This window comes from Pelodiscus sinensis, chromosome 32 (assembly GCF_052426305.1).
Source record: "Pelodiscus sinensis isolate ZL-2025 chromosome 32, ASM5242630v1, whole genome shotgun sequence".
Lineage (NCBI taxonomy): Eukaryota > Metazoa > Chordata > Testudines > Trionychidae > Pelodiscus > Pelodiscus sinensis.
The window spans coordinates 5,362,659-5,389,503 of NC_143083.1; the positions used below are offsets into that span (position 1 = coordinate 5,362,659).

The 26,845-nt window shown below is 47.1% G+C and overlaps 1 protein-coding gene across 3 annotated transcripts in view; it reads left to right on the forward strand.

Moving 5' to 3' along the window:
• MLLT1 (MLLT1 super elongation complex subunit) overlaps positions 1-5,968 on the forward strand; it is a 52,817-nt gene extending 46,849 nt beyond the window's left edge. For 2 of the 3 annotated variants that reach the window (XM_075903165.2, XM_089774909.1), the window contains exons 11-12: positions 886-957; positions 1,623-5,968. In XM_075903165.2, the coding sequence (XP_075759280.1) occupies positions 886-957; positions 1,623-1,751 (201 nt within the window). In that variant the 3' untranslated portion in view covers positions 1,752-5,968. The remainder of the gene's footprint in view (positions 1-885; positions 958-1,622) is intronic. The other variant, XR_016348190.1, reaches the window with a different exon arrangement.
• The last annotated feature ends 20,877 nt before the right edge of the window (positions 5,969-26,845 follow it).

Sequence of the window (26,845 nt, forward strand, 5' to 3'; positions counted from 1 at the left end):
CACCTGCCTTTGTGTCCTAGTGCTGGGGAGCCTGCACCAGCTAGGGTCACTGAACTAGCAGTCCTGCAGAGGGGTGGGGGACTGAGCACACTGGTATCCTGCTAGGGCTGCTGGGCCTGATCCCATGCCAGCCATTTTTGTGCCTACCTTCCCTCGCCCTCCTGCTTCACCCTAGTTATGGCCCTGAGGAATCCTCGTGGGCCACAGCTGTGTGCTGCGTGGGCCGCGGGTTGAGAACCACTGCGCTAGAGTGAGCTATCAGAGACTTGCCCTTTTGGCTGGCTTCCTTGAAAGTCTGGTCTAATTTTAAAAACAGCAAGTGGGGGAGAGTGCGTATGTCCGCCTGCTTCCTGGATGTGGCAGCAGCGAAACTTCCTGGGGATCAGTGTGATCAAAAAGTTTCTCCCTCGGGTATGGCTGGAGGCGTCATACAAACATGGATTAGTGTCACAATCCCATCGCTGTTAACACCCCTGCGTGGCATCCTGAGCTTTCAGCACAGACTGTTCCTAGGGCTCTAACGCAGAGCTTCACCAAGAGACATTCAGCCTGTCATTGGGGGCTCGGAGTTCAGAGGTTTGGCTCACAAGCCGCTTGTTTGGAGGGAGACTTTTTATGGTGCGCTATGAAACACGCGTCTGGACCCAGAGCCACTGGATTTCAGTCCCAAGCCACCAACAGTTGATGAATTAGACTGCAGAAGAGGGAATGGAATTGGTGGGGGATGGGGGGGGCGGATTTGCAATGAGAACAAAAACAAGACAGGAGGCCCTCAAACAGCTGCCTAAAATCTTCTTTGAGGAAGTAACTGCTTTATTTCCCTGGCAGTGCTGGAAACATGTCAGATGTGTTGTTTTATTCGTCTTGCCCATCTCTCTTTCACAGGCCTACACTGATGAATTGGTGGAACTTCACAGACGGCTGATGGCGTTACGGGAGCGCAATGTGCTACAGCAGGTAGAGAGCATGTCTTTTTTGTGATAAGTCACCACCTAGATCCTCATAGCTTAGGGAGTCTTCCTGCATCACTGGTCTAAGCCTCAGAAGGGTAGCTAGGTTAGTCTGTATTTGCAAAAAGAATGAGGAGTCCTGTGCACCTTAGAGACTGGCAGATTTATTAGGGCACAAGCTTCCGTGGGTGAAACCCACTTCATCAGATACATTGGCATGGTGTTTTACGTGGCACCTGTCATTTCACTTGCAGTGTATAGCTTACCACAAGTGAATGGTCACTCTTTAATAAACCAAACAAGCATAGTGAGAATCCAGATGCACATCAGTTGCTTGTATTAAAAGGGGTTGAAATATGGTGCGCAGGATCTTTCCTACCCCCCATCTTGTCCAAGCCAAACCCAGCTTGGGCTCGCTGGATCCTCAAGAGCATTAAAATGCCTGAGTGATTTAAAAAGAAAAGGCCTGCCAGTGCCTTCATTCGGACTGAGCCAGCCAAGACTTATAGGAGAAATGAGGCATGACATGGCTGGGCACCTATCCCTGTCAGAAGATTGCTTTTAAAGCCCCCTTGTGACTGTGAGCACCGGGGGGGGCAAACCTTTCCTCCCTGCCTGTGTACTGGTATGGCTGAATTTGAGCTCCTCACATCCTTGCTCCTTTCTCCTCAGATTGTAAATCTCATTGAGGAAACTGGGCATTTTAATGTTACCAACACAACCTTTGACTTTGACCTTTTCTCCTTGGATGAAACAACCGTCCGCAAGCTGCAGAGTTATTTGGAAGCAGTGGCAACATGACGCTTAGCCTTGGAAGCGGGCTGCTTTTGAAACCAGAAATCCCATCTCTTGGTACCAGGAAACAAACCCGTGGAACTCGGCCTTCTTACTCTCAATTCACCCGAAGCACTGCCTTAGAGAACAGCCATGCTCTGTGATGCACAACCTGCTGCACTTTTTTCAAACAAGCACCCGCATTGCTGAGTCTGTCCTCCCTAGCTTCGTAAACACGCTTGGGCACAGGTACTGAGTAGAGCAAAAGATGTGCTACTCCCAGCTACACAAAAGTGTGACCTTTTTCTGTTTTATTTCAAGAAATTGTGTCTTTAAGAATACGTTTGCAGCTGTCTCTGAGAGCCGAAGAAATGTGGACAATGCTTTCTTGGCTAAATCCAGGGACCAACTTACCTGCAGAGTGACTCAAGAGAGTCGGATTGCACCCAGCTCTGTGAAGAATTGTTTGTGTGGTGTAAGCAAGATTGGCTTTTACAAAGCTAGCCATGTGACTGGCAACAGAGAATGCTTCCCAATGGGTCCTGTTGGTCTGTTGCAGAGGAAGTGGGTAGTTACCACTTTTGATCATTTGCAAATTCTAGAGCGGTTTGATACAGCATGGTGACTGCAATCTGATCCCTGGAAGGCATTGCTCAATATGCAGCGTGCAGGACCTTTTTCTGTGTTTCAGCTTCTCAGAGAGACAGTTTGTGCTCTTTGAAGAGGCCTCCAGAATCTGCTGTCTCCCGCTGTGGTTTTGAGACTTCTTGTTGATCCAAGCCCCTAAACAAAGTCTCACTCCTTTCAGTCTGCTTTAACTGTAATAGGACTACAAAACTGTAAGCTGTATATTTTATATATATATATTATATATATATATGTATGTACTGTATGTATAAGAAGGGCCTAGCTGGTCTTAAGATTTTAAGGGTGTGATTTTTCTGTTATGTTTTTTTAAAGGAGGGTGGGGTTAATAAGATTTGACTTGTTTGTTTGTTAAAATGCCTCTTGTGAACAATTTTTAGTGTATGAAAGCTGAACAGCGATCTTCAAAGCATTTTGTGCTCTGGAAGGGACTTACCTGTCTCACTTTCATTCTTCAGTGTTTGAATAACTTTGCCAAAATATGTCATTGGTTCTTGTTCTGCGTTCTCAAGGATGAAATTTTCCTACAGTAGCCCCTATAATAGTGGCTATACTCTGGGAAAACCAAAACAAGGGAGTATTTTATCTTGGGACACCCCTAGAAAACAAAGGCTTGAAGCGAGTGAAGTCAGGTTTTTCTCTCACCTGTTTGAAATTGCAAACACTAATTCTAGTTAAACTAGCATTGACTTCCAGATGGAGGTGGGGGAAATACCTGTCATGTCTTCAGAAATACATTAAACTCTTCTTGCCTAAAGTCAGTATTTTTAAAGAAATAACTTTCACTTTTCCAGTCAAGTTGAAGCTTTTGCCAGTTGTAAATGGGCTGTTGGCAAAGAACTATGAGGAAAGCAAAGCTCAGAATAACCTACACAGACAAACAGAACCTCTTAATCAGTGCCACGGGGAGCTGGATGAGGTATAAAAAAAAAAAGATCATTCTAAGACTTCCCCCATGTGCTGTCCCACTTTTCAACATGAAATTGTCGTAGTCCCTTGGTTTTGATGTTCCCTTTCTTTATCATGGAAATGTTGCAACTAAGAGATTTAAGTGGCAATATAATGATAAGCTTGTTTGAGTTGGGTCACGTTGATCCTATTCCTGTTAATTTTGTCTGTCTGTACCATCTGTCACATGTCTTTATAGAAACGTCACGCTCGTGCCAGGTCTATCCCGGTACCTGATGGAGATCTTACCTGGCTTTTTTCTGACGGACAATTACAAGCCTGGATAGAAACTGTGTTACAAGAATGTGGTATGGCAAGGTTAAGAGGAGTACCAGGAAAGCATGAAGCTGTAGTACTGGTCTCAAGCTCTGCATCTGGAAATCACACCGCAATATGCAAGTTCCCAGGGACGTAGCTTGTTAATGTTCTGCAGATCCCTTGTGCTGCTCAGGGCTGAGTGGGGATAGAAGAGCAGTGTTTGATCAGACTATGTTGGATGGAGAGAGTGGATTCCATACCGTTGCATGCTAGCCAGCCCCACTCCAAAACTTGTTGGGCGTATGGATGTGGATGGAGGTATTCAAAGCCCCAAACAGCCTCGCTCCAGAGACTCAAGGGTCCTATGGTGAGTGAGGCCTTCACCTCCCTGAAACTGTAACTGCAACGGTGTGAACTGAGCTGTTTGAAAAGTCCCCAAGACTCTCTTCTCCCTTGATCAACTCCCTTCCCTGCTCCCAAATCCCACTTCTTAATCAACTTCACTGTATTGGCCTTGGGATGACATAGCTTCCAGACCTATAGCACAAAGGACCAGAGAGGGGCACGCACGCACTTCCCCATTGTATTAAGAACAGAACCTTCATCAGGATGCGCCTAGCTGGGCCAAGGAGCTTGTCCCTGAACTGAGCTGTGCCATGTGGCAGTGCCTAGGGCTCCCCCTGTGGCCACCGTCCTGTCTTGTGCCCGATTTTTACTTTACTTGTGAAATGTAACAAGTATTACTATTTCATGGGGAATCTTCTTTTTATAAAAGGTATTTTACATATGAATTTTTTAGACTGTTTATAATAATCTTGGAAAGCTGAAATGAAAATGTTCCCCCAACAATAGTGTTCCTTTGTGTGCACCTGCTGTACTTTGTTTCTCACAAGGACTTTTGCCGGTATTTTTACCAAATCATTAGGTTTTTTGGGGTGGTAGTGGTAGGATTGGGGACCACATGAGGAATGCCTCTGCAAACAAGGAAAAATTGCTTAAATCGTGGCCCTCCCAACCTTTGTGTCCCCTTTTAGTTACATATAAGAAAAGCTCCACTTGTAGATTCTCTAGTAGGCTGACTGGCATTCTGAACATGCCATGTACAAGTATTTGTGGATAAAGTGTTTGTTCTTGTGTCACTCTTGAGAGCATGGATGGATAGTTGTAAAATAGAAAGGAGATTTTGATACTGCTACTGATAGTACCACTACAAATCTGTACGACGATGCATAGTTACTTGCATTGTCAAAGCAAATGCAATTGTCTGACTGTTTTAGCCATAATGATTTTTCCAAGGAAAATTGACAAAACAGTAGTTTACTCTAAATGTCCTTCAGCTTGCTACTAAGGGCATATACAAGTAATGATTCATCTGAAGGCTTCTGAGTAACATGGATGTGAGAGCAAGACACAGCTTTTCCTTTGTCCTTGGTCTTTGTATGAAAGGGCAAAAGAGGGGGGCAGGAACACTGTCCAGTTGTCTTGGTCTGATCTGTATTAAGCCTGGAGGCTTGGACTACTGGCATTTACTGTAGAAATGGACAAATGTTGCGAGCAGGTCGCAGTGCCGGTTAGGAAGAACAGTGGCCACAACAGTCATGTAAGACGGGCTGTGATGTGCCTGAACACACGGAAGTGCAATGGTTTCCTCACAAGTTCTTCGACTGCTCCCCAAGGTGGGAGCATCAGAACTAGTAAGGAGCGATGATGCAACAATCTAGGACCGGTTCTTGTCAGAGACCTTTAACTTATTTTGATGGTAAAACATGTAAACTTCCCCTTGTGGAACTTGTCCCATCATATTCTCTGCATGCAGAGACCTGTGTCATTGTTGGTTCAGTAAATTTCAAATATAATGTTGTCCAACAGCCACTAATGGCTTGACATGTACTATAGCACAGTTGATGTACTCAAAAGAAGCTTCCTTTATCATTTCAGGTGCCTGGCACTTGCTAGTTGACATTTTGAAGGGTCAAAACTAGACACAACCATTGTGCACCTTGTAATGGTTATTACTTTTAAAGATAAATTGAAATCAGATGGGTATTGCTTTCATGAGGCATGAAATAGCCATCAAGAACTAAAGAGATGAGTTTGCACTCCTAAAAGTGTATAAGTACTTCAGCTTCTAGATTTTTTTTAATTGTATTTGCCTTGAAACTCGAGGTATTAAATACCTTGTCATTTGAGGATATGAAAGGTTGTACTGGGAAATGAAGTCTTCACGCAACTATAAGAAATTCATCTGGCCCCCAAGATTAAAAGAGAGAAGAATAATGTTTGTAATAAGTTACAGGATTGTTTCTGTCCTGAATTTTAAACTTTTTGTTAAATTTGTGGAATTATGGAGGAGTTTTCTAGAAAAACGTGAATAAAGTAAGATGGAAAGTAAATCTGATGGGGTATGTTGTTTCTCTTACCTTTCCAAGTAGAAGGAATGAAGTTAATGCTCTTCTAGAGAATGACCTCTACATATTTTCCCCAAGAAAAATAATATGGTAACATATTAAACTTGAAATAATCAATTTATTATGATTCCTGTAACTGTCCAGCAATATCAGTAATACTTGAAACAAATATTAAATAGTCTAGAGCCATGTCAGCTGCCCCATTAAACATGGAACAGTAACTGCTCAGCATTTAGCATGTGTGGCCTTTTCTGTTTGTCATCGCGTGTCTGAATCAAAGGGCATGTCTAAACTACATCCCTCTTTTGAAAGAGGGATGTAAATTAGACAGCTCGAAATTGCAAATGAAGCCGGGATTTGAATTTCCCATGCTTCGTTTGCATAATCGCATCTCACGTTCTTTCAAAAAACACTATTTCGAAAGTCAAACCGCAGTCTACATGCGGTTCTTTCAAAAAGAAAAGCCTTTTTCGAAAGATCCTGTACTCCTCAAAAAATGAGGTTTACAGGCTTTCAAAAAAGGCTTTTCTTTTTTAAAGAACCGTGTCTAGACCACGGTTTCACTTTCGAAATAGCGTTTTTTGAAAATGCCGTGATGCGATTATGCAAATGAAGCGTGGGAAATTCAAATCCTGGCTTCATTTGCAATTTCAATCTAATTTACATCCCTCTTTCGAAAAAGGGATGTAGTTTAGACATAGCCAAACTGTTCACTGCTCAGATGAAACTAATCTTCAACTGTGCAATGCATGTTTCTTTGGCCTGTCCTGGCCATAAGAAGTGACTTACTGTAGAGCAGTAACTGTCAGGGAGCACTCTATTGTCCACGCAGCTTCTCCCGCATTTCTCACAAAAATAAGGTCTTGTCTGCGCTGGGAGAACCAGCAGGGCCCCCTCACTGCAATAAGACTACCTCAGATGTATCCTGAAGAGGGAAGAATTAGCCTTGTTCTGCAGTTGGGAAACATGTCCAATGTCTGTCAAAGCTTACTGTCACAGGGCCCCTGAGCACCCAGTCAGCATCTTAAACTCCGGGGTATATTTGAGACATCTTTGTTGCAGGTTCAGTATTCCCTGCGTCTTCTCGTGCCTCCTAGTGCTCTTCAGCAAAACCAGAAAAGTCCGGACTGGATATTTAAGGTAGCAGGATAACTCCTCGAGCCTTCGTCTTGCCTTTATAGCACACACAAATGAGGTGAAATAAAACTCAATTGCCTTTCCTTTCCAGGTCATCATTTAAAGATCTCTCCCTACAGTTTTAACCTTGGAAGTTGACGTATTTGCATTGATTTGAAACTCTATATTGGAGGGATGCTAATAGAATGTTATGGTGAACATCTAGTGCTGTTTGTGCTAATGTAAAACCTCTTGAAATCAGTCACACAAGGACCATTTTCTGTGGGATTCGAATGTTTTCTCATGTATAAGGATACTGTTTCTGGCTGGAATTAAGAGTGTTAGTAATAGACCCTTAACAGGTGTATTCAATATAGTATTGAGATTTATAAGCCTTAGAAAATACTGCAGGATCAACATAAGAATGACCATACTGGGTCAGACCAATGGTCCATCCAGCCCAGTATCTTGTCTGATGACAGTGGCCAATACCAGATGCCCAAAGGGAGGGAAAAGAACAGATAATCCTCACATGATCCCTGTTACCCACCTCCAGACAAACACCATTCGTACCCATCCTGGCTAATAGACATTGATAGACCTAACCTCCATGAATCTATCTAGCTCTTCTCTGAACCCTGTTAAAGTCCTAGCCTTCACCACATCCTCTGGCAAGGAGTTCCACAGGTTGACTGTGCACTGAGTGAAGAAAAACTTCCTTTTGTTTGTTTTAAACTTACTGCCTATTAATTTCATTTGGTGACCTCCTACTTCTTCTGTTCTGGGAATACAGTAAAACCTGTGTTATCTGGCACGCTCGGAGATTTAGAGCAGTCTGGTTATCTAAAAATTCCGGTTATCTGAGGGTCCCATCCACCTAGGAAAAACCAATGGACAATAATAGTAAAACTCAAGTTTTTATTATTGGTAGTTTTGTAGCGTGAGGCAGTTGGTCTCACATTTCTGTTTTGAGTTACAGGTGATTAGTACTACTTAAATAAAAAAAATTGTTAAGCTGATCATGGTAAACAAAGCCAGGCCTGTATGCCTAAAGATGTGACAGTACTGTGGCTGGGGGCAATGCCGGTTAACAAAATTTTCTGGTTAACAGAGTGCCAGATGATAAAGGTTTCACTGTATGTAAATAACTTTTCCTTAGTCACTTTTTCTACACCAGTCAGGATTTTATAGACCTCTATCCTATCCCCCCTTAGTCTCCTCTTTTCTAAGCTGAAAAGAGTCTTTTTAATCTCTCTTCATATGGGACCCGTTCCAAACCCCTCATCATTTTTGTTTCCCTTTTCTGAACCTTTTCCAGTGCGAATAGATTCTTTTTGAGATGAGACAACCATATCTGTATGCAGTATTCAAGATGTGGGCATACCATGGTTTTAAACAGAGGCATTAAGATATTTTCTGTCTTATTCTCTATCCCTTTTTTAATGACTCCTAACGTTCTATTTGCATTTTTGACTGCCACTGCACACTGAGTAGATGTTTTTGGAGAACTGTCTACAATGGCTCCAAGATCTCTCTTGAGCAGTTGTAGCTAAATTAGTTCCCATCATATTGTATGTAGAGCTGGGATTATTTTTTCCAGTGTGCATTACTTTACACTGATCAACATTAAATTTCATTTGCCATTTTGTTGCCTACTCAGTTTGGTGGGATCTTTTTGAAGCTCTTCACAGTCTGCTTTGGTCCTAACTATCTTGAGCAGTTTGGGATCATCTGCAAATTTTGCCACCTCACTGTTTACCCCTTTCTCTAGATCATTTATAAATAAGCTGAATAAGGATGGGTCCCAGGACAGACCCTTGGGGGACCCCATTAGTTACCTCTCTCCACTCGGAAAACTGACCATTTATTCCTACCCTTTGTTTCCAGTTATCAGTCCATGAAAGGACCTTCCCTCTTATCCCATGACAACTTACTTTACTTAAGAGCCTTTGGTGAGGGACCTTGTTCAAAAGCTTTCTGGAAATCTAAGTATACTGTATCCACTGGTTCCCCCTTGTCCACATGTTTGTTGACCCCTCGAAGTACTCTAGCAGATTAGTAAAGCAGGATTTCCCTTTACAGAAACCATGTTGACTTCCCTCAACAAATTTTGTTAATCTATGTGTCTGATAATTTTATTCTTTACTACAGTTTCAACTAATTTGCCCGGCACTGATGTTAGACTTTCCGATCTGTAATTGCCAGGATAACCTCTGGTGCCCTTTTTAAATATTGACATCTGTTAGCTATCTTCCAGTCATTAGGTACAGAAGCCAATTTAAAGGATAGGTTACAAGTCACAGTTAATAGTTCACAATTTTCTATTTGAGTTTTTTCACAACTCTTGGGTGAATGCCATCTGTTACTGTTCAGTTTGTCAATTTGTTCCAAAACCTCCTCTAATGACACCTCAATCTGGGACAAGTCCTCAGATTTGTCACCTGTAAAGAGTGGTTCAGGTTTGGGAATCTCCCCAATATCCTCAGCCGTGAAGAGTGAAGCAAAGAATTCCGTTAGCTTCTTTGCAATGACTTTATCATCTTTGAGTGCTCCTTTAGCATCTCGATCGTCCAAGGGCCCCACTGCTTGCTTAGCCAGCTTCCTGCTTCTGATGTACTTAAAAAACATTTTGCTATTACTTTTTGAGTTTTTGGCTAGCTGTTCTTCAAACTCCTTTTTGTAGTAGTAGTAAATGGGTTTGAATAGTTGATCTAATTCAGGGGGGCAATAATTTTTCAGCAGGGGCCACTTCAAACATTTTTTTCAAGTGGTCACGGGCTGCCCTGGAAGGGGCGGGGCCTTGGATGAGAGGGGCGGGGCCTCGGGTGGACAGGGCAGAGGCTTTTAACAGCAGGAGTTGAAAGGCCTCACTCCTTGCCTGAGGCTCCCAGGCATCAAGTTAGCCGGAGCTGGGAGCTGCGAGCCCTTTCAAATCTTGCTGTTTAAACGCACTGCTAGCGCGCGGCATGTGAGCCAGGATAAGAACATAAGAACGGCTGTACTGGGTCAGACCAAAGGTCCATCTAGCCCAGTATCCTGTCTGCTGACAGTGGCCAGCACCAGGTGCCCCAGAGAGAGTGAACCAAAGACAATGATCAAGCGATTTGTCTCCTGCCATCTTTCTCCAGCCTCTGACAAACAGAGGCCAAGGACACCATTTTATCCCCTGGCTAATAGCCTTTTATGGACCTAACCTCCATGAAATTATCTAGCTTCTCTTTAAACTCTATTATAGTCCTAGCCTTCAGAGCCTCCTCTGGCAAGGAGTTCCACAGGTTGACTACATGCTGTGTGAAGAACTTTATTTTATTAGTTTTAAACCTGCTACCCATTAACTTCATTTGGTGTCCTCTAGTTCTTCTATTTAGGGAACTAATAAATAACTTTTCTTTATCCACCCTCTCCACGCCACTCATGATTTTATATACCTCTATCATATCCCCCCTCAGTCTTCTCTTTTCGAACCTGAAAAGTCCCAGTCGCTTTAACCTCTCCTCATATGGGACCCGTTCCAAACCCCTAATCATTTTAGTTGCCCTTTTCTGAACCCTTTCCAAGGCCAAAATATTTTTTTTGAGGTGAGGAGACCACATCTGTACACAGTATTCAAGATGTGGGTGTACCATAGTTTTATACAAGGGCAATAAGATATTCTGGGTCCCTTTCTTAATAATTCCTAGCATCTTATTTGCCTTTTTGACCGCTGCTGCACAGTGTGTGGAAGTTTTCAGAGAACTGTCCATGATAACTCCAAGATCTCTTTCCTGATTTGTCGTAGCCAAATTAGCCCCCATCATACTGTACATATAATTGGGGTTATTTTTCCCGATGTGCATTTCTTTACACTTATCCACATTAAATTTCATTTGCCATTTTGTTGCCCAATCACTGAGGGTATGTCTACTCTACCACCCTAGTTCGAACTAGGGTGGTTAATGTAGGCAACCGAAGTTGCAAATGAAGCCCGGGATTTGAATTTCCCGGGCTTCATTTGCATCTTGCCGGGCGCTGCCATTTTTAAAGCCCCTCTAGTTCGGACTCCGTGCCCGCGGCTATACGCGGCACGGACTAGGTAGTTCGGATTAGGCTTCCTATTCCGAACTACTGGTACACCTCGTTCCTCGAGGAGTAATGGTAGTTCGGAATAGGAAGCATAATCCAAACTACCTAGTCCGTGCCGCGTGTAGCCGCGGGCACGGAGTCCGAACTAGTGGGACTTTAAAAATGGCGGCGCCCGGCAAGATGCAAATGAAGCCCAGGAAATTCAAATCCTGGGCTTCATTTGCAACTTCGGTTGCCTACATTAACCACCCTAGTTCGAACTAGGGTGGTAGTGTAGACATACCCTCAGTTTGGTGAGATCTTCTTGGAGTCCCTCACAGTCTGCTTCTGTCTTGACTATCCTGAACAGTTTGGTATCATCTGCATTTACCCCTTTCTCCAGATCATTTATGAATAAGTTGAAAAGGATTGGTCCCAGACTGACCCTTGGGGGACACCACTAGTTACCCCTCTCCATTCTGAAAATTTACCATTTATTCCTACACTTTGTTTCCTGTCTTTTAACTAGTTCTTAGTCCAAGAAAGGACCTTCCCTCTTATCCCATGGCCATGTAATTTACACAAGAGCCTTTGGTGAGGGACCTTGTCAAAGGCTTTCTGAAAATCTAAGTATACTATATCTACTGGATCCCCCTTGTCCGCATGTTTGTTAACCCCTTCAAAGGACTCTAATAGATTAGTAAGACAGGATTTCCCTTTACAGAAACCATGTTGACTTTTGTCCAACAAATTATGTTCTTCTACATACTTCACAATTTTATTCTTTACTATTGTTTCGACTAATTTGCCTGGTACTGAAGTTAGACTTACTGGTCTGTAATTGCCCGGATCGCCTCTAGAGCCCTTTTTAAATATTGGTGTCATGTTGGCTACCTTCCAGTCATTAGGTACGGAAGCCGATTTAAAGGATAGGTTACAAACCACAGATAATAGCTCAGCAATTTCCCATTTGAGTTCTTTTAGAACCCTTGGATGAATGCCATCCGGTCCCGGAGATTTGTTAACATTAAGTTTTTCTATTTGTTCCAAAACCTCCTCTAATGACACTTCAATCTGGGAGTCTCCCTAATGTCCTCAGCCGTGAAGACTGAAGCAAAGAAATCATTTAGTTTCTCCGCAATGGCTTTATCGTCCTTGATTGCTCCTTTTATAGCTCGATCATCTAGGGGACCCACAGGTTTTTTAGCAGACTTCCTGCTTCTAATGTACTTAGAAAACATTTTGTTATTTCTTTTTGAGTTTTTGGCTAGCTGTTCCTCAAAATCTTTTTTTGCTTTTCTTATTACATTTTTACACTTGATTTGACAGTGTTTATGTTCCTTTCTATTTATCTCACTAGGATTGGACTTCCACTTCTTGAAAGATGCCTTTTTGTCCCTCACTGCTTCTTTTACATGGTGGTTAAGCCACGGTGACTCTTTTTTAGGTCTTTTGCTATGTTTTTTAATTTGGGGTATACATTTAAGTTGTCAGGATGCGTGAGCCCTTTCAACTGCACTATTGAAAGGGCTTGCACCTTCCTTGTGGCTGCTGCCTGCCAGCCACAGGGAAAGGGCTCGCATGTCCCTGGCTCCCAGGCAACAGGCTAGCATGGGACTGGGAGTGGCGAGCCCTTTCAATTGCTTCTATGCCAAGGGCTTGCGGCTGCCAAGCAACGCAGCTGCACCGGGAGGCATGAGCCCTTTAAACAGAAACAGTTAAAAGGGCTCGCAGCTCTGGCACTGCTAGCGCATTGCCTGACAGGTGCAGGGAAGGCACAAGCCTTTTAAATAGAAGCAGTTGAAACAGCTCGTGCGTCTCCAACTCCCAGGCAGCATGCTAGTGGGTGGGGCCTGGGACAGCCACGTGGGCCAGATCAAAGCCCTAGGCAGGCCACGTCCGGCCCTTTGCGTGGCTTTTGCCCACCCCAATCTAACGTACCCGCTCTCTCCCTGACTCCAGATTACAGTCTGCTAGAGACAGTACAGCGCTTAAGACTCAGCTTTGTACATGGGTTTAAAATCCATTGACTCAGGTAACACAAGTTTTGTGGCTCTCATATTAACCTGGGATTTTAGTGCATGGTCAGGAAGCCTGCTCTGAGATCTTGAAAGCCAAATTTTTCCAAGAGTTGCTTCTTGTAAACAGAGAATGGTTGGTTTGAGGGTACAGTCATACCAGTAAGTACCTTGCATGCTACCTCATCCCTAGAACAGATCGGATATCTGTGGATTTGCAGGATTCTACCCAGCACCTCTGACAGGTGTTGAGCTAGGAAGTCGTTTAAGAATATAGCATTCCCCTTGCCTGCCGCCGCAGTGTTGAACGACACAGTCTAGGGACATCAGGGGGAGCGGACTCTGGATGAAAGAGCGTTCTCTGCTTCCATTAAAGCAGCCTCAGAATAATGGTTTTGCAGCAAAGGCTTTTTGGTGCTTTGACTCTGTTTTCTCTTCCATGACAGAGGTGAGTTGCATAGTGGAATTGTCACCAGCAGAAAGGAGGGTTGGATGAAGAAGTCGTCCCAGTCTCTTCCTGAATCTGGGTGAAAGGTACATCCAGCAGTTCTAGAGTGTGATATTTGTGAAACTGGCAGCACACAATCCTTTGGGGTAAGGCCATGACTGAGCATGTGTTTCAAAGAGGTTTTAAATGGATAAATCTCTATCCAGAGCTAAGGCTTAGTTTCAAAAAAGAAACCCAGAATCAAACTGGAGATGGCTAGCAAGAAACTCCGTGGGAACAGGCTCTCTCCTACCTTCTCAAAGATCTGGTGCTACTCCCAGAATCCTCTGTTACTCTCATTCATGGCAAGGTACCCTTGCATCTGTTCAGTTTACTCGCACCAGTTTGGCACCATTGCAACACAGGGCACCTGAACAGCAATAGGGACCATTTTAACAGCAGGCTACGCAGGGGCTGCATGGTGCTCAAATGCGCCTTTCGGAGATGGAAGGCCAGATGGAGGTTTCTCTAATGCAGGCTCAACCTCACTGAGGACAATATTCCCTTATTGCAGGGTGTTGCATTTTGCATAATTTATGTGACTCTAAGGGTGAACTCTGAGGGGTAGTCATGTTAGTCTGTATCTTTAAAAACAACAAGCAGTCCCATGGCACCTTGGGGACTAACAAATATATGTGTAGTATCATGAGCTTTCACGGGCAAAACCCACTTCCTCAGACGAGCTTGAGTGGAGGAAAAAAGGGGGACCCTCAGAATACGTAATAGAAAAAGAAGGGAGAGTGGAAAGAAAAACACCCTGTCAGTTGTGGTGCTGGTGCTAATGAGGCTAATACTGGGCTGGTCCCATGCTTAGCTTTTGATGTCAGTGGGGTGTTGAATGTAAGGAAAGCTGGTTCTGTGCCCTTTGAAGTATCCCTGGGGATGCGCTCCCCTTACTCTATGCAGGAGCAGGAGTACCAGCCGCCAACAGGGGTGCCCTCTGAGTTCAATTACTAGATCCGCTAAATCAGGGGTGGGCAATAATTTTTGATGGGCGGCCACTCCCAAGATTTTGGAAAGTGGTAAAAAATCTCCATGATATGGATGGAGATACGGGGTCTGGAATGGAGGTTGGGTGCAAAAGGGAGCTTAGGGTGCAGGAGGGAGACTGGAGTCTGGGAGGAGTTGGGATGAAGCAGGCAGTTGTGACCTAGGGCAGGGGTTTGGGATGTGACCTAAGGTAGGAGGGGATTGTGATCTGGGGTAGGAGATTGGGGGGCCAGATCTGGTAGGTGGTATGGATATAAGAGGGGGACAGAGGGTTTGGGTATGCTGAGTTGGGGCAGGAAAGGGCTGGGGAGCTGTGGCCAAGAGACTTACTTGTCAGCTGCCGAACTAGCACTTTGAACGCCTCTGCTCTCTCAGGGGCACAGAAAAGCCCCAGGAAATGTTGAATTTCATTTCCCGTTTGGCCAGCGTTGCTAGCCCAGCAGCTCACCTGACCATGAATGCCCAGGGCCGCACACAACCTCCAGCCTGGGGCATGCAGGAGAGCCTGGTCTGACTGCTCTGTGGGGAGAGGGGTCTGCAGACAGAGCTCTGAAGCCGCAGATGAAGCACTGATCTCCAGGCCATAATGGCACCGCACAAGGAGGGACGAGGATACCCAGCAGCACCGCATGAAAACAGAGGAGCTCAGACAAGTGACACAGAAGACAAAGGAGTCTGTAGTTCCCCCGATTCTCCTTCCCTTTTTTATAGATGGGCACAACATTTGCCTTTCTCCAGTTGTCTGGGCCCTGCTCCGACTGCTGCAAGTGTTCCAAGATAATGGCCAAAGGCTCTGCAATCACAGCAGCCCGCTGTTAGCGTTTGACGTGCTCCGCACAGCCTGGGCGAGGATGCTGAGCACCCTCCATAGCTGCTGAAGAGGTGCAGCAAGTGCCTGGTTATGAGGGATCCACCCAGCTGTCTAGTGGGGGGCTCCAGTCTTAGGGTTAATCTTTGGCCAGCTGTCCTCCTCCTCTTCCTCCTCATCATCATCAACAAGCATGGGCTCAATGCCTCCCTCACTATTTCCTTGCATCATTCCCTGTTCAGTGCGGAGTGGCTGAGTTTCTGTAGACTAGCTCCCCACCAATCCACTCTGTCATCTCCCCATTCTCCGTGGGGCCTGCCTCTCCTATTCGGGCCAGCCATTATGCCCAACACCAAGGTCTTCACTTTTCGCTTGTCATTCATTCTGCAGATACGCCCAAATAGCTGTAACTTCTGTTGTATAACCCTCTGCAGTAGGTTCTCTGTCGGCTGTATCTTCCTATAGAATTCCTCGTTGGTGACCACCTGCAGCCATCCTATTCTCAGAATTTTTCTATAACAACTCCTCTCGAACGCCAATATCCTTCTCTTCGAATCTTTCATTATCACCCATGTCTCACATCCGTACAACATGCTGCTAAATACACACATTTTCAAGATGCTCAGCTTCGTTCCTAAGCTAATCACTTTACTTTTCCAGATCTTATCCATCACCTTCAAACTCGCTTTTGCTTTCACTATTTCCTTCTTACAGTCTAGATCATATGTCATGTTGCTCCCCAAATACGTGAACTTCTCTATGTTCTCTAGTTTGATCCCATCTCCACTGATCTTCCTTCCTATTTCCTTATCTCCAGATACCATTGTCTTCATTTTATCAATATTCATAATCAGACCATGCTGCTTCCCTTCCTCATTTAGCACCTGCACTGTTCTTGCTAGCTTCTCTTCATCTTCCTCAATGATAACTGTACCATCCACGGACCTCAAGTTGTTAGTTCTCATCCTGTGCACCGATATCCCTTCTACCTCTTCCTTGATCTTGTCCATCGCTCTCTCTAGATGTGTGATGAAGATACTCGGTGATATCGGCTCTCCTTGTCTCGGACCTCTACTCGTTCTAAATCAGCTTCTCAACTCTCCGCATGTTCTCACTGCTGCCTCCACATTATAGTTGATACCCTTCAACAACCGTATCAGTCTGTTATCCACTCCGTACGACGCCAACACCGCCCAAGTCACTTTCTGATCATCTCCACCTAAATCTGCTCTCCCCCCCGGTTTAATCCAGTGTTGCAGCGGTTTTCCATAGCCAGACTTTTCTGTGGCTAATACGGCATGCAAGGCTACCACAGGCCTGCTGGGAACAGAGCTATCCTCTCCTCATGCTATTGTGGTACAATAGCAGCCCGGTGGTGGGTGCTGTACTGATATGTTGAGGGGCAGTCCCTGTGTGGTAGAGGTTAGAGCCAGGCAGGGAAACAGACTTTCCCAAGGTCTCACAGCAAGTCAGTAGCAGAGCCAGGAGAGCTCTCAGGACTCCCAGGCACATGCCTTCTTCCACGCGCTACGTTACTCCCAAAAGCAGGAGCTGGGACTAGCATCCTGCTTCCTTAGCGCTTGGAACGCAGGTCTCAGCTGCACTGAGTCCTCTACCTTGTGGCCAGCACCACATGTAGGGCCGCTCTGGATGCTTTCTCCAGGCCCTGCGCAGGCACAAAGCTCAGAAGGGCCCTGGGCACTGCGGGTCTGCAGCCCTGAGAAGGCCCCTGGCAGGGCTTCGGTAACCCTGGTCTCCCTGCCCTGTCATGCCAGCCTGGGGCTGAGGCAGTCTGTGTGGGGAGAGGTGGACACGGTGGCTGGGCTTAAATCCTGAAGAAGGGAAGGGGTTGCCTGTCAGCCCATGGGCTTGGAGCGCAGACCCCCAGCCCGGCCACGTTGCCCCGCCGGGTTCCGGTTCGAAGCTCAGGCTGCTGCGAGGGTGTTTAGGGTCCGTGAGGAACCAAGCGGCTGCTCGGCTCTTGCCCACCAGAGGGCAGGGTTTGGACAGGGAGCTCCAAGGCAAACTGCTCTTTCAAGAGAACAGAAACGAAGCGAGTCCAGGCGGGAGCAGGAGTGACGCTGTTGTCAGCCGCTGAGCCCTGGCGTGGCCACCTAGGAGTGATTCCCGTGCCGCCCTGCTGATTAGCAGAGCGCCCTCAGTGCCCACGGCCTGCAGCCGGTGTTCTAGTGGTGAGACATCCACACGTGTCGGTGCACTGACCAAAAGGTGGGGGGCTGAAGCACATGACTGACGAGGAAAGGCTGCGGGATTTGGGTCTGTTTAGTCTGCAGAGCAAAGAGTGAGGGGGGATTTGAGAGCAGCCTGCAACGTCCTGAAGGGGGATTCCAAAGAGGCTGGAGAGAGGCTGTTCTCAGTAGTGACAGGTGGCAGAACAAGGAGCGATGGGCTCAGGTTGTGGTGGGAGAGGTCCAGGTTGGATATTAGGAAAAACTATTTCACTAGGAGGGTGGTGAAGCACTGGAATGGGTTACCTAGGGAAGTGGTGGAGTCTCCATCCCTAGAGGTGTTTCAGTTTCGGCTTGACAAAGCCCTGGCCGGGTTGATCTAGTTGGGATTGGTCCTGCCTAGAGCAGGGGGCTGGACTCGATGGCTCCTGAGGTCTCTTCCAGCTCTGTGGTTCTATGATTCTGTGACTTGCATGGATGGAAAACAACTAGAGGGAACATTGGTCTCCATCCCTGCTCCCTTTGTTTGCCTTCTGAGGACCTTCCAAACACACGGTGTTCGCCACAGCACAGAAATGCAGCCAGCTCTGGGGCGGAGTGAGGTGGCTATTGAGGAATAGCTGTTATGCTGAAGGAATAATTTGGGCAAACAGCTGGGGTAAGCTCCTAGATTCCCAAGAGGGTATTTACTGGGCAGAGCTCTTTATTTGTACTATGGCTGAGTCTAAGCCTACCCATCGGGGTCCGGACTCCATTGTGCGAGGGGCTCACAAGTTGCACAGAACAGCAGGTGAGGTGGGTTTAGCGATGTCCCAGCCATTTGAGGCCTGCAGCTGGAACTCACTTTATCTGCCTAGCCATTGCTGGCTGCCGTGGCAGCTGTTTGCCCTCTTGCTGCTGTGTGGCCGAGCCCAGGGCTTCATTCACCCAGCCGGCTGCCCCCCTGCCGTGGTGGCATCAGGGTAGTTCCGTCTCCATGGCTGAGGCAGCTCTTGACCTGTCTGCTGAGTTTTCCCATTAGTGCAGAGACCCACCCGGCTCATTTCTGTCAGGGCCACCGTGCAGCCATTGGACGGGAGAACAGCTCACCTGAGATGGCCTGCCTTCACAATGTCACACTGGGAGGATCTGTAGCTCGTTAGCCGTGTGCTGAGGCAGCCAGTCCCCAGAAAGCTGGAAAGAATGAGCCGGACTGACAGGCTGTGTCGTGGACTCACAGGCAGTGTCCACGTTTGGGCTGGACCCCCCCTCCAGTGCAACAACCGCTTCTCGGGGAGTCCACTCTTTCCCTTTCCACCTCCTGGGATCGCACCGCCTAGGCCGTCAGCAGGTCTGTCTCTGCCATGGCCCCCCTCGGGGAGTCCCCTCGCTCTGGGCCCCCGGGGCCTGCACCCCCCGAGGGAATAGCGCAGCCCTGTTTTAGGGTTTAGGATTAGCGGGTTAGTGTTAGGGTTGGATTAGAGCATAGGATTAAGTGCTGCTCACTTAGCAGTCAGACACTTCCCAGAACTTTGGAAGAGGAGGGGCACAGGCCAGCAGGGCAGCAGAGATCACAAAATACTGAGCACAGCCGTCAGGGTAGGTATTGTGGGATACTGGCAGAATCCAGCTCTCTCCACAAAACAATCAGTAAAGTCCACACTGGCTCTTGATCTACAATAAAGGGAGCCCAGGGTACCTATCGCTGGGACAATCTGCATATCAGCCATTTCAGGGGTGTGGACAAAAGGGGGCTGAAGGAGAAACAGGGACGGGGGGCAGGATGGGATGGGGTTGTGGACAATGGGTGTGCTGCATGGAAGATGGAGCAGTGCAGGAGGCAGAGGGGGAATTGTAGCGCTCTGGTGGGAGGAGGGATTCTCCCCCTCCCCTGGCCAACAGAGATGAGGGAAGGTGAGGGGAAAGGGGGCTGGGCCGGGGTGGAGTGAGCATGGAGCGTGGCCGGGGCCTTGGGTGGAAGAGGCAGGAGGGGAAGTTGGCTTGTGAGTTGCATGTCAGTTTTTTTTGGCTTGTAGCTTGTTGCCTGTTTTTAAATTGGCTCCTGGCAACAGGGGGCACGCAGGGACCTGCCCGTTTGTAAGTCAAGGCTGGATTTTTCCCCAAAAACAATCTGCTGTCGTCTGAAGCGAGTGTTTGGGAGACGTTCTCCGGGCTGCACCGTTCCGGAGGTCAGGTGATGTGACCGTGGTGCCCCTTTTGGCCTTGGGTCCACCTATGAAAACTGCGGGCTGAGGGCCTGGTTTGTCTGCCAGGGGAAGTGGGAGGGTTCCCTGGTCCTCAGCCAGGCGTGGGAGAGCGCAGAGCGCGCCAGCGACCGATCCCAGGGTGGGTGGAGGAATTTGTTTCTTTGTGTTTATTTTGGAACCTGGATACCCTGGCAGGTGTGGACCGCGTGCGAGCTGCTGAAGGGCTCTCACCTTGGCCAGGAAAGGGTGGGCTGGGAGGGCCAGCTGAAGGCCAGCAGGGGAGTAGGTTTAGCAAGTTGCCTGCCCCCCAAATATTGCCCTGCTGGGGGGAGGGAGAGGGGCTCTGTCCTCCTGCTGCACCTGTCTCCCGCCCACCCTTCTCATCTCTGCAAACCTGTCTCCTCCCAGCACCTGGGACAAGCCCCATCCAGGGCAGAGGGGAGCTCACATCCCACGGCCCATTCCATTCCTGGCCTCTGGTTCGAGACCCAGACAGCAGCCAGCGCTGTGGAGCTTGGGGACGTGGACTCTGTTTTTTCTGTGTATTGCACAGTGCTTGTGTGAAACGCTGTGGTCTCGAGAGAGCTGCTTTCTCCAGCAACTCTCTCAGTGGTGGAGGAAGATGGGCTGTTCAAGTCTTCAAATCCAGATATAATCACTAGTGGGGATCTCATCTGCTGGGAACTTAAACCCACTTCGTCCCAGCTTGACTCTAGGAGTACAGTTACGCAGGGTACCAAGGTACCTGGGAAGTACCATGAGCATGGAGCTCCAACTAGCGTATCCCCCTCTAGCTGCCTTACTGGAGCAGTGCTCTGAACACTCTCATTGGCAGAACCCTGAAAGTCTGCAGACGTCCACAGATCACGGTTGTAGATCGCAGATCAGATGTGGATACAAATTTTGCACCATTCAGGGATCTGTGCGCGGGGCGGGGCGAGGGGAAGTAAAGATGCTAGAGTTAGGCTTGTGCCAGCATTTTCCTTTTATCGAGCAGTTAAACGCGGCATTAAAGGAAAGAGAAAATAAAATGGACAAAGCATTTGAGTTCCCCACGGTGCTTTGGTAAAGTGCAGGGACAATAACACTGCAAACAGTTTAAACCGTTAATTTAATTTTAAAGCTTTAAACCACTCGTTTAACCATTTAATGGCATTTCTCACCTTCTCTCAAGCCCTTCAGCCAGAAATACACAATTTTCCATGTGTGTTCCGCAGTGCACACTAATTAAAAAAATTACAGAAGTGGCTGTGCTGTCTCCTTGGCAACTCTATAAATATTAAAGGTTACTGTGCGTCAACGTGACACCATGAAGCTGGGCTGGTCTTTATGAATCCCAACTAGGTAGCACATCTCAAATGGGGGAAGGGAGCAGGATTCACCGTTCATTGAGGTGAATGGGCAGAGATGACTGCTGCTTGTTCTTTAAGTCTGAGTAAGGCCAAAGGGAGAGTGAAAACAGCAACTGAACTCATTCACTGTCAAGTGCCCAAGTAGGACAACAGTTATGCAGCCACTAGAGCTGCAAAGCAAATGTTGTAATCTGAAGAGACTGTGCTAAGCAAACTACTAATAATAGTAGGAAGGGATATGGTAAGTGCAGTGTTTCCTGTAAATGGGGCACTTGTGCGGCCGCTCAGTAGAGATTCGAATGCTGCCCAGCTGATTAGCAGAGCACCCACGGGTAGATTTTGTTTCTACTGGTGGTGCACATTTGCATTTACCTTGGTGCACATAAACATTTTATTCTTCACATGGGTGGGAAAAATGCACATGGATGGAAAAGATCTGGGGGGACATATTCTTTGATAGCTTTTCATCTCCCTAAACCAAAAGCTCATTGTTAACAAAATGACCCTGAGGGATGAAAGACTATAAAAAATTGATGAAACGTGTGTGTACGGTTTCTCTCTGTTCCCTCAAGGCCTTCATTGTTAGGGTGGAAAGATAATTTACAGTCTGGATGAGCGGCAGCTGCATGGACTTTCATGACAAGCTCACCTTTAGTCTGGCTAATAGACGTTAAGTGATTAAAAACAACTCAGCTCGTGTGTCAGACAGAGGAACAGTTCAGCTTTCTGATGCAGAAGGCTGAGAAGAAAAATCTGTGGATTTCCTCTGCAAACCGACATCCTTTAAAATATTTGTATTCTGTTTCTCTCAGCCTGTCATAGCATGCTGTTAGAAGAGACAAGAAGGCTTGCTCAAAAGTGTCCTCTTATGAAACTGAATTGAGTGGATTAAATATACAGTATGGCTCATGTTTTCCCACTACTTGACACAACATTGCAATGGCCTTAACTACACACCAGGGATAACATGGTTTTTACTGACAGATCTACGATATTCTGAGCCTTCTCTGTATCAGCTCTGTCATCTGCACATTTTATTAGCACACTCCCACTTTTTGTGCTGAGGTAGTTAATGAAAAAGTTAAATGGGTTCCAAGGCCACTCTGAAGAGCTCCATTAACAGCTTCCCTCCAGCCTGGCAATTCATCTTTCAGAATGTCTCCCCTTTAACCTGCTCCTCGTCCACCTTTCAATTCCCATATTACCCCCTATCTTCTCCAATGTAATTAATAATTTCCCATGTGGAACTGTATCTAATGCCTTACTGACACCCGAGGAGATGAGCGCTACTGCATTTCCTTTGTTTAAAAAAAAAATCAAATATCTTTTCTGAGAAGGAGATCGATTTGATCTGGCACAATTTCCATTCGTAAAACCATATTGTATTTTATCCCCGTCACCAATAACTTCTATGTCCTTAAACACTTTCTCTTTCAAAATTTGTTCTTGGACCTTGTATGCTGTTGAGGTCAAATTAACTGGCCCGTAGTTTCCAAGATCATTGTTTTTCTTTCTTAAAATAGGAACCATGTTAGCAATTCTGTGGTGGAAGGACAGGACCCCGAATTGCTGACCTGACTGTGAGCATCATTGGTATCAGCAATGTCTTTCCTCGTGGTGTCGGTTCTCCTCCCCACTGCTGTCTCCTCTCTGACGCAGTTTTCCTCCTGCTCAGTCTTGGAGCCAGACAGGGAGATTACATGGGGACCTCCCAGTGGTTTTTTCTGAATTCTTAATTTAAAACTCTTTTCATCGTTTGTGCCAACCTGCGCCACTGGAGTGTGTTACCCTCCCTGCGCGGGTGGAGTCCAACCCACGAGAACCGTCATCTGTCAATGAATGTCTCCTAGTGGTTGAACATCCCAAGGCCTCTTTATGGCACCGCTGAACCAGCTGACAATCATCATCGTCTTGCCTTCACTCACCTCCTCTAGGGACAGGTAGGCTCCCACTGAACACCACTCGAGCCTCCATCCTTTAAGCATCATCCCCCAGCTTGGCATAGTCTCCCTGGAGGTTTCCAGTGAGACTCTAGCTGTGTCATTTGTTCCCCAGCGAAGGACAATTAGCAGATTCTTCCCTGCTCCCATCAGGACCCTCTCCAGCCTCAGGTCTCCATCCCGTATATGAGCTCCTGGCAGTCAGGAAACCCTTCTGTGCTCTGGATCAGCTCTGCTGACAGCCAGCCTGTTCTTCTTAGCAAAGTCACATACATCTGCCTGGTGACAACGTGATTCTTAAACCTTCCTCCTTCCGTCTTCCCTGGCTGCAAGACTTGTCTTTTGTTCTCACTTCTGTGCAACCTTCTGTGAGCTGGGGCCCCAAACTCTGGCATCTCTCTTCTTATGAGACTAGCCCCTCTTCTCTTCTTCCTCGCCCCGCCACCTTCTCTTATGGCCTTCTGTGTTCCTTCTTCAGTATCCAGCTCAGCAAATCTCCCCTCGTCCTGAGCTCTCTTTCTTCTTCACTAGCCAATATTTCCTCTGCCTGGTTCTTGTGGTCCGTAGGAGCAAATATGTAAATGTACAACAAGCACCACATAGTCCAGAGGTTCCTGAAAAGACACAGTTACATTTCTAAATGTACGCCAGCCGCTCCCTAGTTCTTACCAGGTCACAAGCCTTCCGAGAGAAGTAAAGCACAGCGCATTACTATGGCTGATGATTAAAGTGCACTTTCAGAGCCTCCCTGCTGCCGAATTCTTAGCAGGGCCTTTATGCCTGGCTGTCAAACTCAGCCGACGTCTTGTCCACCTCTGCCCTCCACACCACTGGCAACTGTCTCTGCTTGGTCTCTCAGATATCCTGCAGGACACAACAGGCAGCTGTAATCATTGGGGTTTTTACTCTCAGGCTACGTCTACATTGGCATGATCTTGCGCAAGTACTCTTTAACACAAGAGTTCTTGCGTTAAAGTATTTGCGCAAGAGAGCATCTACCCTGGCGTGCTTTTGCACAAGAGCATCCATGCCAGTGTAGACGCTCTCTTGCGCAAGAAAGCTCCAATGGCCATTTTAGCCATAGGGTTTCTTGCGCAAGAAATTCATGTTGCCATGTCGTGCGCAAGAACAGTTGTGCAAGAGGGCTTATTCCTGAGCGGGAGCATCATAGTTCTTGTGCAAGAAGCCCTGATTTCACACATTAGAACGTCAGTGTTCTTGCGCAAGAACTCCCCACCAGTGTAGACAGGCAGACAGTTTTTGCGCAAAAACGGCCGCTTTGGCGCAAGATCGCGCCAATGTAGACACAGCCTCTGAGATCTGGTCTAGTGAGTAAACGTCTCCAGCGTCCATTCACCTCTTAGGTACTGGCTCAGCAGATGCAGACTGAATCCTTCCTTTATGCTATCAAGGTGGCCAGTGGACAGTTTCACGAGTCATGGAGCAAGGGGTATGTGCATTGGGTTTGACAATAAACAAAAGAGATTTTATTAAGTATAAAAAGTAGTATTTAAGTGGCTGCAAGTTCCTAAGCTAAAATAAAACAGAACATGCCAGATAAGCTTGATGCACTCAGAATAGTTGTTGCAAATCCTATTTCTAACCCTAATTCTTATTTCGAGTAAAGTTCTCAGCCCAGAGTTAATTTTTCCTGATCTGGGTCTAGCAGCTTCTCCACCCCTCACAATTCTTTTTGTTCCAGGAGTTTTCCTGTGTCCTCTTGTGGTGCAGAGCAGTCTGTGCAGCCAGCTGAAGGCAATCACTGATTGCGTCCCGTTCCCAAGAGAGAATTTCCCCAGGGCAGGAAGTCCTTGTTCAACTCCCTCCGTTCCTGTGAAAAGGTACAAAGTTCCAGATGGATTCCAGCACCTCATGGCATTTTCACATGGTTTTTGTAGAACCAGCCCTAGTCCAGGCTCACAGGAAAAGTAAGACTATGTACGGTTCATTCTCTTGAGTACCCGGCTACAGTATTACATTTCTTAAGTACCAGTTACAGCTTTCACCAGCCCACCTAGATTAGTAAACAGGTTTATACATCATGTTTCTAACTTCTCACATGGGAATGCTACATGGACACCAATGGAGCATGCCCATTCAGGGGGTTGCAAACTGGAAAAGTGCTCTTGTTTGAGATGTTTAAAAGTCCCAGAGGGGCAGCCGTGTTAGCCTGTAACTTTAAAAACAAGTGGTCCTGTGGCACCTGAGACACTAACCAAATAGATCTCTAGAATGCGGAGCCTTGGTGGGCACAACCCAGAATGGCATTATTGGATAGAGAAAGATGTATGCTGGGAACATGATCCCGAGCTCACTTCCACCCAACACGTGAAAACTTTTCCAAAGGTTTTGCACTGGGTTGCAGGTACGCACCCCCGTTTACACCAACACCTGGGCTCCTGGTGCGTACAAGCTGTGCTGATGCAAACAGCCAAGCACGCATGCCCCTGTGCCATCTGCTTTAACAACTCGGATGAAACTTGCATCAACCCAAATGCGTAGTGTCCGGAGGGGCGTTCGCACTGCACACGGCACACCGGACAGGTGCCAGGAGAAGACCGTGCCTGCCGTTAGGAACACCAGCGCTCCCAGCTGTCTGCAGCCTGAAAACCTCTTCTGGTTGAATTCTGGTCTGAGCCGCCTTTACCTTTCAGAGAGGGGCTCCTCCTTGCCCATGCTGCAGCCAGTGCCTCCTGGAGCCAGCTTTCCCTTCCCCCTTTCCCTGCCTCTGATGAATCATCCACAGGGAGCTGAGCTCAGCCCGGGCAGGCCCGAGGTGTAGAACAGGCCACAACAGCTGCTGGAGACAAAAATGTAAACAGCTCCATGGCAGTGGGCTCTGTGCCAGCAGCAGTTGGTCTGCAGATTTGAAAATAAGGCGCCAAATGTGTTTTTGCAGGAACACAGGGTTTGTTTGCACTGCTGGTGGGACCCGGGCCAAGGTTTTCTGTGGTATCAGCATGGGGCCGTGCGCAAGGCAGCGCCCCTCCCAAACAATGCAGCCCGAGCAGAAATGAACTCAGTGATTGCTACACCCGGCTCCACAGCTCGGACTGGAGAGAGCTAATAAAGACAGCTGCATGAATTCTGAGATTTAATCAGCAGCCCCCTTCCTTGATGTGTGGCGGTCGGAGTGTAACAAATGCCAAACAGATTCTTAGTTCTGCTGGGGTTCACCCTGAACAGACTGGACGGAACCTGAAACTGCACGTTAAGAATGCGAGAAGGATCGATCAGTCGTGTTTGTACTAGTAGGGTGAACTCAGAAGCCAAGGGCGCAGAGCAAACCTAGTCTTCCCAAACTGGAACAAGCAGCCTCAAAGCCCAGAATTATGGGCAATGTTTGGAACTGGACTCTGAGACCCTCAGTTCCACGGAGCTCCGCTATGGGGGTGCGTGCTGCCCGCTCTTGAGATTGGATTGAGATCTGGGGTTAGAAGTGAGGATTCTGCCCAGTATAGTAATTGAGTTTGATTTAAACATGTCCCAGGCTTCTCCGCATTAAAACCACGAGGCCTGTTCTCACCAGCTGCATCCCCTTGGCCCCTTTGTGCTCTGAGCGGTGTAGGGATCTGGCCATAAATGCACAGTGGAAAATGCCCCTTGTGCAGGGAAAGGTCCCACTGCATGAGGCACCAGGAGCAGCAAAGAAAGCTCCTGTGCCACCTGCTTGCAGCTCCCCCTTTCCTTTGTATCCAAGTGGGGCTCCAGCCCTCTGCAGAGCTGGGCTCCTAA